This window comes from Styela clava, chromosome 1 (genome assembly GCF_964204865.1).
Source record: "Styela clava chromosome 1, kaStyClav1.hap1.2, whole genome shotgun sequence".
NCBI lineage: Eukaryota > Metazoa > Chordata > Ascidiacea > Stolidobranchia > Styelidae > Styela > Styela clava.
This window is the reverse complement of record NC_135250.1, coordinates 9,916,782-9,930,364: the sequence shown is the minus strand read 5'-3', so window position 1 is coordinate 9,930,364 and position 13,583 is coordinate 9,916,782. Positions and strand designations below refer to the sequence as shown.

Below are 13,583 nucleotides of genomic sequence, written 5' to 3'. Positions count from 1 at the left end.
CACGAGGCGGCCCAGCGGCCCATTGTTGTCAACCTTTTTTATTTTAATTTTATTCACGTTTTTTTTTTTGTCATTTAATTTTTTTTTTCTTTTTTTATTCCGTTTTTATTTTATTTTCGTTTTTTTTAAATTATTTGTTTGCATTTTATTTTTTTTTTATGTTTTTTCACAACTATTTTTTTTCAATTTTACTTTTACATTAAGTTTTTTATTTTGTTTTTTATTTATTTTTTTCAATTTTACGCGTGACAACGATGGGCCACCATACTGGTCGCGCTCCTGGGTATTGCCATTACACGAATAAATCTTTCTTTGTTGGATACCGCATTTTGTGAAACTTTGATGACTGAATCGTCTGCGTGAATCAAATATATCCATGGATTAAGGAAGACTATCAAAGGCCGCACCATAGTCTGTAATTTCGCGTGGGTCAATCCACGACCATCTTTCCAGAAAACGCTACTTTTGCGCGAAGAGCTTATATGACGCACAGTGGCAATATGTAAATTGAGCTCGATGGTTTTCGAGTGAGATACGATTTGCATTCGTGGCACAATTTTTGATGCACTCATAAATCAATTCTAGCGGCCCACAAGCCAATTTGGCGCAGAATATCAATCACGTCCGAATGGCCGATTATCTCGATAAATAAATTTTGCGGGTCGTTGCGCTGCACCGTACGGTAAGGTATATTAATCACTCACCTGTCATATTTTCTCGCCAAGGTGATTTATATTTCATCGCCTTCCAGAATTAGCTATCCGCGAGCGTACGGTACCAGAGAATGAATTTCTCTGGCGTTGCAGAACAAAATTTACGAAATGCCAAAATACATAAATTTGGAAATAGCCCTAGAGAAGGTGCGGGTTGCGCCGTGCAGTACGGTACCGTATTAGACGTTTCTTGAGTCGTAGGTCTTCTGAAAATAAAGCCAACGCCTATAAAAAGTTGGATTAAACTGTATGAAACCACTGAACAAGAGCAGAAGTTGGAAAACATAAAATCTTTCCATAGCATTCCGTTATGTCCGTGTGTGCATATTGTACCACAGTACCAACTTCGCCACGATCTGCCATTGCTGACTGGCTTTTGTTTTAGTGCTGACATGCTCATCCGACCAACATCTGTACAGGAAAGTGTGAGCCATGTTCGCCAGTTCGTAAAATGGAAGGTACCGCAAAACACAATTACAGCCTAAATGGATGTCTGGGAACAAGCAAGGAGTGTTGTCTGTTTGTAGTCTAGTCAAGTTCAAAATAATGAAGTAATACGTAACTAACATACCTGCAAATTCGAAAATTCAGTAATGGGTGGATTCATTCCTAGATCCTGTAGGTGGAATAGTAGGCTACTATTAGAACTTTTTGCATTTAGCGGGTGTGGTTAACTTATTTTTGGTTTAGATTCTGTCATTACAGCATTAGGCTATGGCAAGTCCTAGCTACATTGAGAAAAGCTAAAACTGTGAAATGGAAATAAATAATATTGGGTTAGGCCAGTGGTTCCCAAACTAGGGTCCGCTAAACAAATCTGTAATACGGCTATTACTGTATTAGCTTGATAATACAAAAATTGAGTGCTTAAATTTACAAATACACATTTGTTGTCTTTTGCTGCTTCACAATCACCGCTGGAGACACTGATTCTTCACTTTCAGTTTCGATCACGCTGCCCCATTGTGATGTCACAAAGCTGTTGGCTTGCGATATCACATGGCGAGTTCAATTCATGCCACCACAAGTTTACTAACTGCAGAACTGTAGCTGACACTGCCCTTTTGCACGATTACCGAATATCGAAACAGACTGGATGTCGCACATGTCATTAGAGTTGCGCTTTAATTTCTTTTGTTCGTTTCACTATACGGCGCATTGATTTTTTGTTGTGATCTTTTAACGTTTTGTTTTAGTGCACAAGGCCGGGAATCATTAAAAAAAATTGCAAGGGGTCCGTCATAGAATCTTTTTCGAAAAGTTTGGGAACCACTGGGTTAGGCTAAGATCAAATTGTATGTCACCCAAGTTGTATAATTGTGGCAAAGTTACAGCATTACTGGTAGAGCAATTTGCCGTATTGCATTGCCATATTGCGAAAACTGGCCTAAAAAATAAAAGCAATGTCACAAATTTGCATGACCACTAGTCCAGTAGTCTATATATATTTTTATCTAATTTAACACACTGATACTGCTGTACTGTAATGTGATATTTTTTATTTCTATATTGCAATGTCCATTCGCAAAACATGACTGTAAAACAAGCGAAAATGCTGCTAATGAAAATCAATGCTTAAATAACACCAAACAAAATGTATGTGAAAATACAGCCCAAATACCTGCTTAGTTGAAAACTGAGTGGGTATGCTAATCGTGTCTGTCAAGAATTTCATTTCGCGCCAAACAGAGTTTTAAATAAACAGGAAAATTTTGCATTCAATCCAAGCAGTTCCGGCTCTCGTTTCGCATCCGAGTTTAGTTTGACGTTCTTTCAAGGAGTTACAGCATTTGCCAATATACCCAAATATCCTTCCTGGTTCCACGCGACTTCCCTTCCCCAGTAAAAATGTGTTTTCAGTTTTGTATTTTGTTAATTCTGTATGTTATTTTTCACTGAATGGGAAAAAATAAACTTGACTATGACTATGCAATACAAGCCATGTCAGTAGGCTATGTGCCATACAGAATTTTATATTCTTCATATGAACAAGAAAATAACCTAACTAACAGTATATTTCTAGTTGGTGTTATTGTCTAAAATTTCGAACATCGTGCCTTCGATCATGGAGGATGACAAATGGAAAATTATCGACACTCACTTGCATTCTATGATGGATTGGACAAATGGAATTAATTCTTCTAATTTGAATAACCAGCGAGAAAACCAACGCCAAGGTCACATTCATAGACGTAGCGAGCCTGATGTTGTCATGATTCGCAAGGCACAAGCATCCAGAATAAACAATGTCACAGTGCCACAATCTGCCCCAGTCCAACCAGATACTTTCGCTCTCGACTGGCCAGCAAGACCTATTAAGAAATTACCAAGTTGCGACAATGAACCTTCTATTAATGATATCATCCCCGAAACTCCCAATTTGGTAAACATGCCAAGTCGATCCACCCACAATTCACAGTTGAACTCTGCTACGGTGACTATTGCGGAGAGCCACATAACAATGCCACATCTTTCTGGGTCAGTTGCTAATACAGACCATGTATTTACAACAGTTGAGGCACCTCCGAGGCCCCCACCTTATCCGCGTTCTACTGCAAATGGCAGCTTGCACATTAAGCCAAATAAGTCCTATTTTGTTCCACTTACGATTGATGCTGACAACCGTAACACTAGCAGTAATCATCACTTGACATTTTCATCTATAAAAAATCCTCCACAAACTAATTCTTTTGGGTATGGTTCACCGAAGACTAACAGAAGAAGCTCTGTTCCTGGAAATCAAATTGATCCAAGGTAATAGTCATTTTTTTAAAGTTGAATGCTCTTTTGGATTTTGGACATGATTCATGTAAAAGTCTGCTTGTACAGTGCCTCGTTGGGAGTAGAAACAAGATAATCATTGTATGAAAAAGTCCATTGATTTTAATATAATTTATATATATATACAGTAATACTGAAGAGATTTTGAAACTTCCTTGGTAGAAGTGGGTGTAAATATGGAACAGTAATAGTAATTTTGCATATAATACTCATATTTGAATTTACTTAGCAATATAACCAGAAGTGCAGTAAATAATAAATTAGGTAGGTTCTATCAGTACATCATAGAAAAATACAAAGTAGAAAAAGTATAGTAGTAATCAGAAAATATGGAAACACTTATAGAGGACATTGTTCTGTTAACATAATTTTTTCTTATTTGCAAAATGTAAGGTATGTTTCAACTATGATGAAATTCAATTTATGTGGTCTTGTTTAATTTGCATAGCACACGAACCATAGCTTGTTACATCATTTGTTCAACTTGTTTGATAACATACTAATGAATATCTCACAAAAAAAAAACGAAAACGATACCGATTTTATCTATAGGATATGTGTTGTGTATCCACTTTGTTTTATTATAGTCACTGACTACGGTAATTATAAGTGCCACACATTATCTATCTGGCTTGCATAAAATTGAAGGCACTTTTGGAATTTAATCACGATTTGTATAAAAGACTGTAGTATTTTTTATAATCAATCTTGTCTCCAATCTATACTTGTGTACAATTCATCCTTTCCCTTTTCTAATTTCTCATCTGACAAACTTAGACAATCGTTCATTAGTAATTCATTTTTGTACTATAGTATACAGGGTGACCCCAAATACAGAACCCATTCGGAACATATTCTAGAGAGAACTTTTGTGCAATGCCTTCTAGATTAATAAAACTTCTTGAAAGAGTCGTACACAAACAGAAGTTCAAGTGTTATATAATTAAAAAAAGTAAGAAACTTATGGATTCTGATTTTTTGAGACACCCAATATATATATTATTGCTATGGTAACTATCATTTTATGATTTAAATAAACCATACATTCAAATACATTAACCATTTTTCACTTTAATAAATCAACGTCATCCGATAAAATCCAAGATCATTTAAAATACTCTGACTTCAACTGCTGCTTATATTACATGTGTAAATTCATGTATTACAGGATATATATCATCATTTACAACACAGCTATATAAATTCCCCAAATTTACTGTAAAATAGATATTTAAAACAAAGTACGGCTGCTAAGGGTTCAATCTGTTACTAGACCTCAAAATACATTTATTTTGCAAAGCATTTTCTCCTTACTGCTTTTAGCAATTGCTAACTGCTAATATTTATTCTTGTGATCATGTAATCAGGTATCTATCACACGTATACTGTTTATTGACATACAAGTATGTACATATGACGAATTGAATCGCTATATGTCAGTAGCTTTGGTTGCTACCGTATATATATATATATATATATATATGCGGTGTTTTCTATTAGAGGAAATGGTTTGGATTCACAGTTAAGTAGCAACAGTATGTCTGACCAATACTTACGTATTTGAGGCTTATTAACACATTCATGTTCAATTTGCATATTACCGTATTCAAATTTTTGCCAATGTAGTAGTGTAGATCTTATTAGTGAATAGTTACTTGAGTTGGATATGTTTTTATGTAAAATATTATGTAACAGGATTTGAGCTGCCATAAAAAAACAATTCTCATATTATTCAGTGCAGTAAAATTTTTTTTAATTACCGGTAATACGTAGTTACTCCTAGAATAGTTGAATTTGATATTTTGTTATGTAATGTATTATTATATAACAGGATTCGAGCTGCCATAAAGAAAACAATTTGTCGTGTAAGTGCATAGGCAAATTTTGACTATTCTGTAGGTCACAGTTATGTGTGTTAAATTCATTGGCAGTCTCAAGTATCTCAGAACTATGCTCAATTCTGATCTGGTATACCTGTTAACAATGAATTTTAGTAATTGAAATTTGACTTTTTGTATGTTAGCAAGGACAGACAGTTCTGCTGATCATTCAGACATCTTATTTTGTTAATAAATTACCTCATTAGAATTTCTATGTCGTAAAATGTTTGATCTATTCAATTTACTTTGACTTGTGTTGTTGATGTACAGAAAAGTTCATAATGCATTATTCAACTTTGCGGAGTTAAATTATAGCTTTAAGCATGCAAGAATATTTTAAATATTTAAATGCTATTTGTTGTGGTTGTGTAATTCATATATTGTATAGAATTATGACAAAAGGGGAAATATATTAGTTGTTGAAAATTGAAACTGGTATTAATAGTCGCTAGTCTTGACTCGCTTGTTTCAATCAGGAGGGTCAGGAGAACGAGTAACTGGTTTCAAATTCGTCACAGAGGTTTTTTAAATATATATATATATACGGTAGACGGTAGTTGATGACTTGATCACTCGCCTGAAAATAAGTGACATCTTATTCCATAACAATTTTAGAGAATGAGGATAGTTCATAAAAGAGCAAGGTTGTAGAGTTTGTATTGAAAATGTGAGGATTGACAATAATCATAATCGATGTGATAAACTGTAAATAGTTTTTGTATTTTGTAATTCATTTATGTATTATTTAATTAAATGAGTCTGACTTGATTGTTATTAGTATATACTCTTATTTTTATTTCCAGAGCTCATAGTGCAAGTCCGAACATAACAAGACGGTCAGCATCACATTCCGCTGCAGTTCATCGAAGAAGAACGCAGGACAATCTTGTTTTTATTCCTACCATGGTACCAAATTCGGAAATGGATTCCAATCATATTATTATTCCTTCCGTTGTACATTCTCCTATATTTGGTTCCACTGCCAGCCCAGTTTCAGCTGATCCAATGATGACTAATTCGACATTTACAAAGAAAAATGATGACCAGGAATACACAAAAGGTGTGTTATATAGCTGTTTTCTAATGCGAATTACAAAATTAGCCAAGTCCACCTGAAACACCTGTCACCTGAAACCAAACCGATTGGTAAATGGTAATGAAAGCAGAGCTTGTGTGTAATGTTTGAATGTTATTTGATGATATTTTGATGTCAAACTTGTTGCAGGAAATATTAGATTTGGTGATTTTATTGTACATAATACAGCAAATTTGGATGTTGGCGCTACAAGTTTATTTAAATTATGTCTTGAAAAAAAAAGTTTTGAATAATATTACAGTGCTCAAATATATGGACACAAGAGTCAAGACTAATACATTCATTGCAACATCAGCTGAATTCTAGCCATATTTTGGAAGAATCTTAATGAATGCATAATTTTAAACTTTGCCTATGCATGATTATAAATAAAAACAGCAAACTTCTGGTTAAAATAAAGGGCCCTATCGTTTTCAGATAAAATTTGAAAAAAAAATGTTATAACCATCTGTCTCAATAATTTACCAAAACGATCCACAAGTCCACTGCTATCTGCTAATATCAGTGTTAAAAAAAACATTCGATTCTGGAATTATGATAATTTACATGTAAATGCAATATTCTGACCACTTGATTTATACCAATTCTTCTAATGACTTATTTCTTCAGCTTTATTACAACATCAACAAGAAAGAATGGAGAGATTACAAAAAGAATTAGAAGCAAAAAAGAAATTACTTTTCTCACTCTCAGCAACTCTTTCAGAAAAGGAAACTCAAGTACATGTGAGGAGAAATGAAAAGATGTCACCTTATATGCCAACAGTATGTACTTTAATTCATTTGTGAAATTTCAAGATTTGTGTTTGAGCAGTTCAGACCAGATATGTCCAAAATGAAATGAATATTTAAATCTTTTCAAAATTGGGCTTTTATAATATATTTTTTATTTTTTAATTTTTGATTTTAAGAGTAATTTGGGACAGTGGTTGCCAACCTTTTTTCATACGACCCTAATATTTAAAAAATGAATTTTGTAAAATCTCGCGACCCAAAGATATGTTGCCGTGAAAAAAAATTACTAATGCAAAACAATCATTTTTACACAACATTTATTTTAACAGAACTTTCAAACTCGCACTAATGAGATGGTTTGCCATCAGTTATTGAAATCATTGCGTCGCTTTGTGCAAAATGAATGCTGACAAGTTCTTGCACTCTGATACTTTCCACATATACAATTACTAGTGAGCAACACATCATAACCAAATATAAAATGAACAACAAAATTTACTACAAAAGATAATCAGTAACTTTTAGATTTTTCTAAAAAAAAACAAGCGACCCAAGAAGATTTGCAGTCTACCCATGATAAGATAGATCTGAATATAAACTCACTCATAGGTATTGACTTTTATGCATTTTTTGTTAACATGACCAAACCTTGAATATATTCGATGTTCTATATTTGAAAATATTATTTTAGAATGTATTTGGAATTGTCGCAACCCACGATCTTTGACCTCGGGTGTAAACATAATTACGTCCAATGTTGTAGCCATTAGAACTAACAGAGAATTCAAGAATATCAAATGTAATAAGCAACAAACTTGTCAATGTTCACTCATTTTAAATTACCGGTATATATTTTCTTGCAGCTCAGTGATGTCATACGTCTTAGAGATGCAAATCTTCAAATGGAAATTGATTGTAACTGTATGATAAAAGAAGTTGATATGGTCACAAAGAGTGGTGAGAATATATTTATTTTCTTTTTCGTTGGCCATATAAATATTCTTGTCATAAAACAACATCCAACCCTTTTACTATGCTATTTTTTAACACTTATTCTCTAAACAAGAGTCTATATAAGCACTATTTGATACATCGGATCATAATGTTTAGAATTGGCAGAATCTTCCTAGTGCCTACACAATTATATCCTCAATGAGGTCATGAACCAACTAACCACTATACCAGTGGTTCTGTTAATCGTTCATTCCTTATTGGATCCATATCTAGTGCAACGGTCAAGTCACACTTTGACATTTGCACAGTTGGATAGTTTATAATGTGTCCATGAATAGGTATTGTAATATAATATTACTACCTGTAAATATTATTAGTGAAACAACATAAAATGCAAAGGGTACTATTTCCTCCCCCCCCCCCCCCCCAAAAAAATAAAAATATAAAATAAAATTAATGATCAGATCAATAGTGGGTATTGTAATAAAATAGGCAAGTATAAGATATAACTGGTGTATTAAACTAAAAATAGGAAAAGTATTAAAGCATTTCGATTATTAATGCTATTTCGTGACTTGCCAAGTATTTTAAGTATGCTTCAACTGTTTGTGGGGTCGAATCCGGGGTCAAAAATCTTTGCAGCTGCATTTTTGAGAAAATGAAAGTTTAAGATAATTTGCATTGTTTGCATGCTTTTGTGTCTGGGCAAGCAAGCCTATGTTAACTTGATACTGACAATATAATCGCTTAAATGTATTATGCAAAAATATGCCCTGGGGGTTTGTGATGGTATTGCCTGATCTTGAATGGTTTACCACGATGTGCAGTGCACAAACAATTTGACGTTCTAAAATCATTTTTTCCTTTGTTGTAGTAGCTTGAAAATTATGATATTTTACTTGATTCATGATATTGACTTGATTTATCACCATTGAAAGCCTGCAATTATGACTACGGGGAATTGAGAATTTGACTAATGATTCCAAGGAATTTGACTAGGGCACGGGTGGGCAACCTTTTCTGGCTCGTGTGCCAAAATCGAACAAACTTATGAACAAAATTCTTCCGCGTGCCGACCAGAATTGAAAACAATGCTTTGTTACTTTCAAAGCAATAATAGCCTTTTAAACATTACAGACAGATTCACTATTCGGGGCAATATGATTACTTTTCTTATTCTACATCAGTGAAACTTCTGCTGCTGCATTACCGCTGATAGAGATTTTAAATATGGTTTATATTATGTAAATTTCAAAGAAATACACGAACTACAACTACTGTTACGAACCTTATTAATAAAGTTCATAACTGAGAACAGAGATTCACAAGCATATATGTAGATGAAAACATGGAGAATGATGCGGTTGCAGAATTTTTAAGGCACGAAAAATGTTTGGGAATGGCATCCCAATCACGCAATAGTTCGTTTTCTGTATTTCTCTTTCGTATTCTCTTCCCTAATAACTTATATTTCTTTCAAAATCAATTTATAACAGTAAGTTAGCAAGTAACCATAACCAACATGAGCTGTACACTTTCATAAATCAAGCAGAAATGACAAAAAAGGGTGGCACAGACGAACTATATTATGTAAGAACGTAGCCAAATGAACGCTGTGCTCTTCTCTACAAAATATTGCGAGAGCTCAATCATATGTTACGTCATAATATATTTCTTTGGAGCCATATGTCATGAAAGGACGAAAGGATTTTAAATAAATTGCGGTTTATTGACTGATAATGAATGAACGAACACCTATAGTTTCATCAGATAATTCAGAGTCTTGGAAACTTTTTATCTCAAGGGGAATGATCTCGTTTCCGAGGCCGCGTCGCGTGCCAAATAAATGGGCTCGTGTGCCAGGGGTTGCCCACCCCTGGATTAGGGTGAAAATCTGCTAAATCCCGATTCTACTGTATTTTATTTTAGACGATTTGCTAATGTGAATAAATCAGATTCATTTTTAATGTCTCTTGTAATTCTTATTTATAGGTAATCGAGTAGGCGGAAACTTTCATGAACATATCAGTAGAAAAACATCTTCAGCAGGTCAGTGTTTTTTATTCTTGTACAAATCAATAATAATAGTGTCTTAAACACTAAAAATGCTTTGCTGGAAGTTTATGAATGTTTGTATTTGAGCAGTTTGATAGGGATTGCTATAGTTTTTATTGATTTTGTATTTGTAAAATGCCTATTTTTGTCTGGCCATCAGATTTCAGATGCTCAAATTTAAAATATGCTAAATTACTTTTAAAATCAAGATGTTGGTCGATGTTGAAATAACGCCACTAACGCCGCGTTGTGTAATCGAATCGTGTTATCTGAATTGTTTTTTCAAATAATTTCGAGTCATTTTTTCTGATATTGATTAAATCTATTTAAATTGATATTGATTCGAATTTCTTCAATTCGAAATTGTGAAACTTACGTCCCCAACCCAGAGGGCAAGCTGCTCGATGGCCCACTAGGGTAGCCTAGAGCCGAGTTTCAGTATTTAGGTGCTGTATTTACCCTTAATATTTTCAGCGAGCATCAAGAAGAAATTTTCGAACCCACCAGCGTTGGGTGATCTGCCGTCCCCTCCTCTTCCTCCTCCACCAGTTCCTCCTCCACTCGAAAACGAAGAGGAAACAAAATGGTCGTGCAAATATTGCACTTTTCTTAATCATGCAGCACTCAATAAATGCGAGGTTTGTACTAAATGTGTCCGGAAATCTCGTCGAAGGAAAATTCGTCGCATGAAAATATGCCGCAAGAGCATTTTGCTGTAAAACAAGTGATAAAAACAGTTAGGTCTTAGGTCAAAGAATCTTTTTTAAAAAAAACGTACTTCAAAACCCCAACCGTTTTTATAAATTATTTATTTTACAGCACAATGCTCTTGTGGGGATTTTTTTCCATGCAGCGTAATTCCATGCTGCGGGTTTTCCTAGAACCATTAAATATGTTCTAAATTATACCATGTTCAACAAAGAACATAGAGGTCAAGTCAATGTACATTGAATTAGTTTTAATTTGGAAAATTTGGTATACTTGCTAGTTGCTACTTTATTTTTAGTCCTTTGAAATTGAATGAAACTTTTATGGTTGTAACTAGGAAACCTCAATTGCTATGAAACTATTCTCAAGTATTCCTGAATAAGAAAAATTGAAAATTTTTAATATAATCAACTTTTTAATCGATAAATATTTCATGCCTTTTGCCTTGTATAAGGCCTCTGCATACAGCCACTAATATGTAAGGTGTCATCAAGTCTAACTCCCTAACCACTACGCCACCACACTTAAAAAATTTAATTTGCTGGGATAAAAGAAACAGTTTTTAAATAAATCAGCTTTACACATCGACATCTTCGTGTTCGAACTATGCACATGCTGTTGTTTATGGGTCTATTAGATTTTTGTGAGTACAGTATCTATTTTTGATGACACTTTAATTGTTAATTTTCAGATGTGCGACTATAGAAGAGAAAGAACTACAGCCGTTTCTTGAATCTCATCAGCTGTATTGTCAAATCGTATTTTTATTCTATTATTCATTGCCAGGGATTTTATTTTCTCTACTGCTCCCAAATCAAGAGTTATTTTTGTAGGCTTGAATTGAATATGGAAATGAGAGCAATGCTCAACAATGTGGACTGTGCCATGTAGGTAAGAACTCACTCGCCACAATACCTAGCTCGTGGAACACCTTTTGGCAGCACGTTTTTGAAATCAAAATTTTGTCCTCACTTATTTTATTGATATACCTCACTCAGATATCGAATCACAAGTCTACACTAATATACAGGGTGGCCCAAAAGTAGGTATACAGTTATTTTATTTATTTTTTATTACCTTCCAAGCAGCTAGAAAACTAATGTAAAATTCACACTAGATTTATTATCTAAAAAAATAAGCAATTTTTGTGGTCCTCAACAAGTAACATAAAGTGAACTACGGGTAGCTTCAAAGCATATAAAATAGTTTAATAACTGTTTACCTACTTTTGGGCCATCACCTACTTTTGGGCCACCCTGTATGTTTTTAAAATAATTGGAATCATTTCTATCAGACATAATATAGCCTGCCCAATTTATTACACTCTCAAACTGGTTATGGACGAGTTATTTGTCGCAGATTTTTAACCTGAATTGCCAGCATAGTCAAGTCATCAAGTCTAGCTTTTTGTGCTTTATTTTGTAGAATATTCGTTTTAGTTACTTTATATTCTTGGCTCTTTTCACAGTGGTGATGCATTGTAATTATTTTAATATTAATAATAATGCTGTTATGCAAAAACAAATTTGAGCCTAATACTCACCCGCGATTTTAACTATGGTGATATTTTTATGTTTTAAATTTTTCTGTATATATTCAAAATTTTTATCTATAAAATTATATACTAACCTGTGCTACAATAAAATTTAATAATGCTTCTCTTGATTCTCTAATAATTTTCCATCAACTAAAATATCGTAATATAGATCTCTGACACATAAATCTATCGTTTGAATTTGAAATTCTCTTAGTTGTGAATGCTTACTTCAATCTATGACGTCATGATCTTAACGAATCAGTGTTGTGCTGGAATTCGAAATTTCAATTATCTTCTGATAATCCAGTTCGTAGTTTACGATTTTCAATTTTTCATGGTCGGTGCCCCCCATTCTAAGGACCCTACTCTCCTGCTTTCGGCACGTATTTTCATCAGTTATTTTATTCGCTACGTTTAATATTAAAAAGTGAACAAACGGAAGCAAAAACAACAAATCCCAGTCGATTTATTTCAAATCAATGTGGTCATCAGCAATGGTACCCACTAGGGCTTTTGCTTTTGACTCTCAGAAAACCGCTCTGTTTGCTCGTTCCCCGTAGTGCCAACTTTGCAAAACCTATTGTCTGGCGGGAACGCCCACATGTGGTGTCTTCCAGTGATCAAATTGTTCCATACGATTTTTGCTGTACCTTATTTTTATACTTTAAAATAATAAGAATTTAAAGAAAAACATGCAATGCTCGTATGCTATGTGTAAAGGTGAAGGAGTTTGTTGATAGGAGATTTATGTCAATTAGGAGACAGGCAATGGTCTAGTCTTTATGTATTTCTCACCTAGTCACATCTATAAGTGAGGGTTAGTCTCCTCACCGCCGTAAGGTGGTTCACATTACCGCTGGTCAGTTACAGCTTCCTCAACAATAAAGTCCATGCATCTGAAACAAATAACTGGCTGACTAATTCCATACCCGACATGCACTGCTAACCAAACTAGAGGCTGTGGTCCGCCATATGATTAAGCCGTCTTATCGGCTTTCCCTTCTGGATAAACATGTAAAATCTATCCCATTCTTAGTCCTACTTGTCCCCAAGTATTAACATGCGTAGTCTGTGGATGAGACTACTTATAAGAGAACTGCTTCTTATTCTCTGACGGCTGGCATA

The 13,583-nt window shown here is 34.1% G+C and overlaps 1 protein-coding gene across 1 annotated transcript; it reads left to right on the top strand.

Moving 5' to 3' along the window:
- The first annotated feature begins 2,341 nt into the window (after positions 1 to 2,341).
- On the top strand, positions 2,342 to 13,156 carry LOC120347167 (uncharacterized). The gene is made up of 7 exons (XM_039417046.2): positions 2,342 to 3,467; positions 6,178 to 6,434; positions 7,080 to 7,234; positions 8,068 to 8,161; positions 10,151 to 10,207; positions 10,688 to 10,851; positions 11,613 to 13,156. The coding sequence occupies exons 1-7, from the start codon at positions 2,779 to 2,781 to the stop codon at positions 11,652 to 11,654; spliced, it is 1,458 nt and encodes a 485-aa protein (XP_039272980.2). The 5' UTR covers positions 2,342 to 2,778; the 3' UTR covers positions 11,655 to 13,156.
- Positions 13,157 to 13,583: the final 427 nt, after the last annotated feature.